The 2,941-nt window shown below is 35.9% G+C and overlaps 1 protein-coding gene across 1 annotated transcript in view; it reads right to left on the bottom strand.

Moving 5' to 3' along the window:
* Nucleotides 1-1,194: 1,194 nt before the first annotated feature.
* Epsti1 (epithelial stromal interaction 1) overlaps nt 1,195-2,941 on the bottom strand; it is a 104,530-nt gene continuing 102,783 nt past the window's right edge. Inside the window, exon 12 of the mRNA XM_008854678.3 lies at nt 1,195-1,685. Within this exon, the coding sequence (XP_008852900.1) occupies nt 1,677-1,685 (9 nt within the window). The 3' untranslated portion in view covers nt 1,195-1,676. The remainder of the gene's footprint in view (nt 1,686-2,941) is intronic.

Below are 2,941 nucleotides of genomic sequence, written 5' to 3'. Positions count from 1 at the left end.
AAAGAGAGATTGACCCTAACTTCCCCTAGAGTCCCAAAGGGAGGAAGCATCCCTTCCACTATGCCTGGGTACGTAGTGAAAATCACAGCAGTGAGGAAGATCAATTCTGGACACAAACACTGAAACACGTCTGCAAGGAAGCCAAAGTGGCAGGTGTAGGGCTGAAATGGCTGCTTGCCACACCAGTGAAATGCCTGCTACCCTGCACATTTACAAGGGGTCTGGCCATGTTTCCAACACAGACCGAGGGATTTAGTTTTCCCCATATAAGGTAACAACAAGGATTTCAAATGGACCAAACATTTTATATTAGTGTCAGCAGCACTAATGCAGCTTCAGTTGGCAGAGAGCAGGGAAAACAGAGTATCTGCATTTTTTATTCCAGAGAAACTGCCTGAACACCATCTGTTCTCAGTCACCTTCACCACACCTAATATGGTGCTTTCTGCAAGGCACCACCACGCCTGTTGTGTCTCATGGCCCAACAGCTCAGGTTCCAATGTTTCCCCAAAAGCAGAGATTTAGAAAGTTAATTTTAACAGAGAAGCTGATAAAAGAGATTAGCTTTTAATGCTGCAAAGTACTATTGATTGCTCAGCTATCAAGAAACTCTATCCATCTATCATCTATCTATCATCTATATAAATATCATATATCTATCTATCATCCATCCATCTACCATCTATCTATCTATATCTTCCAAACTTTATTCTATGAAAGACTAAATTCAGTGCAACTGGGAGATGGAAAGGGCTATAGGACTGAATTGCAAGGGATAGAAATCAATATTCTTGAACTCTAAGAACTATGAACTAGTTCAAGGTCACAGAAATTGAATAGGAAAGTCTAACAAATTAGCAAGAGGAAATAGGTTGCACAGAACACAGAAAAAAACAAGTTTCCAACAAACCTATAAATCAGATAAGGTGTCAGCATTTGTGTCTAGTTAATTTTTACAGAAACATTGGCCTTTCAGTAAACAAATTTCTGACGCTGAGAAGATTAGAGAACTATACTAATAAATATAAAGACCAAAGGAGTATCCAATAGTGACTGTTCTTCTTTATTTGATCTATACAGATTGTAAATAGGAATATTAAAATCAGACCTTTCAAGAGTTTTCATTAAAAATAAAAATGACCCATTTGTATAGAAGTAATTCAAAATTTATTTATAAATTTGTCTATAAAAGTATAAGATATTTTTCCCTTTGATCACATTTGTAGTCTAGATTAAGAAAGTAGAGATTTAAATATAAAAAGACCCCAAAGCTTCTTAAAATCTGATGTGGAAATTAGTCAAGAATTAGTCTAGTGGAGAGACACAAGCCTGCAGCACCCTTAGCCCTCACCATTCTGAAAATGTTAAGTGACTCCCTTCCTCTAGCTTACTAGTTAGTATTGCTCTAATTATCTTTCTAATAAGAGGCAAAACTAATTAGAAAAATAAAGCAACATTTTTTTCTGGCAGTAGAGATTAAATATGTCAGTAATCAGCTCCTGAAAACATGCATAACTAATAGACAGAAAGTGGCCATCCCTAACTGCTCAGTTGAGTGGGTGGGCCGTTGGAGCTAAGGTATAAAGAGTAAAACTGAATAAAACTGCATTAAGGAAAAGCATCTCACGAAGTTTTTCAAGGTCAGCTGACGAAGGCCAGATGGAAGTAAATATTTCTCATATACCCTGAAAGAAAAAGTAAACAAAAATTACCACAAGCAGCAGAAAAATATTAAGAGCCTTTATAGTCCAAGATGAAATTCTGTCAAAGTATAGTCTTAGTGCATCAGGCTTATATAATCATTTTTAAATGACTAGTCCCTGTGAAGTGAAATGAATTTAATTTTTAGGTCACATTGAATTTGATTCATAACACGGTTGCTGTTGAGAATGCAATGTCTTGTCCAATGACATCTTATTGGTGATATGCTTAGAAATAGGCCAACATAGGTCACAAATAATAGAGTTCAGAAATGTGGGCACCCACCTCAGCAGTGCAGCAAGGACAGGATGTGGGGCAGAGCAATTGAAATGGAAATGTATCAAGTGGAGTCACACTGGATTATCCCCCAGGAAGGCACTTCTAAGGGGACCTTGAATAGACTGACTAATGAGTCTCCACCCCCATCATGTTCAAAGAATCATCCTTGAATAAAATTCTGGACCACATTATACAGAGAACTGTGTTTTAGCACTGTCTTTTAGCGCTCTGGGAAACTAATGTTAGGTTGCCCTATGGGTCATGGAAAACTCTTAACTGCCCTTGAAGACAAAGGATTTAGAGTTTCCTTGGCATCTCATAAGATATTACCTATTATCGTTAGAGAAAATATAATTTACAATGACTTTTAACACGTACAACACTAGGTGTCTCATGAAAATTAATATAGGACTTTAGAAAATCAAAATGCATTTTTAAAATATTAAAGAAGGGGCTGGAGAGATTACTTGGCAGTTCAGAGCACTTGCTGCCCTTGCAAAGGACCTGGATTCATTTCCAACTAACAGCCACCTGTAACTCCAGTTCCAGGGGATCTGACAACCTCTTCTGCCCTCCATGGGTTTGCATGCATGTGATACACTTACATACATACACACAGGCAAAACGCTCATACACATAAAATAAAGATAGATAAAATTTTAACAATGTATAAAAGCAATTTAAAATTATTTTAAAAACTATATATATTAAGCAATATAAGAATATGATTTAAATTTAAAAAATGTTTAAGAAATAAAAATCAACCCCCACAACTTTGCAAACAGTATACTGTCCATCTTTTGTGCCAAATAGTGGATGAGCAGTGGTGTTTCGGTTTCATTTTATATTTGTATTTATTTTATTATGATGACTTCATTGAACTATTTAGTTTCAAAGGGTTTTTGTTTGTTTGTTTGTTTGTTTGATTCCTACAAGTTTTAAATTTAAATCATATTCTTAT

The sequence above is a fragment of the Nannospalax galili genome, unplaced genomic scaffold (assembly GCF_000622305.1).
Source record: "Nannospalax galili isolate Female #2095 unplaced genomic scaffold, S.galili_v1.0 scaffold386, whole genome shotgun sequence".
Classification (NCBI taxonomy): domain Eukaryota; kingdom Metazoa; phylum Chordata; class Mammalia; order Rodentia; family Spalacidae; genus Nannospalax; species Nannospalax galili.
The sequence above is the reverse complement of the archived record's forward strand: the minus strand, read 5'-3'. Positions and strand labels throughout refer to the sequence as shown.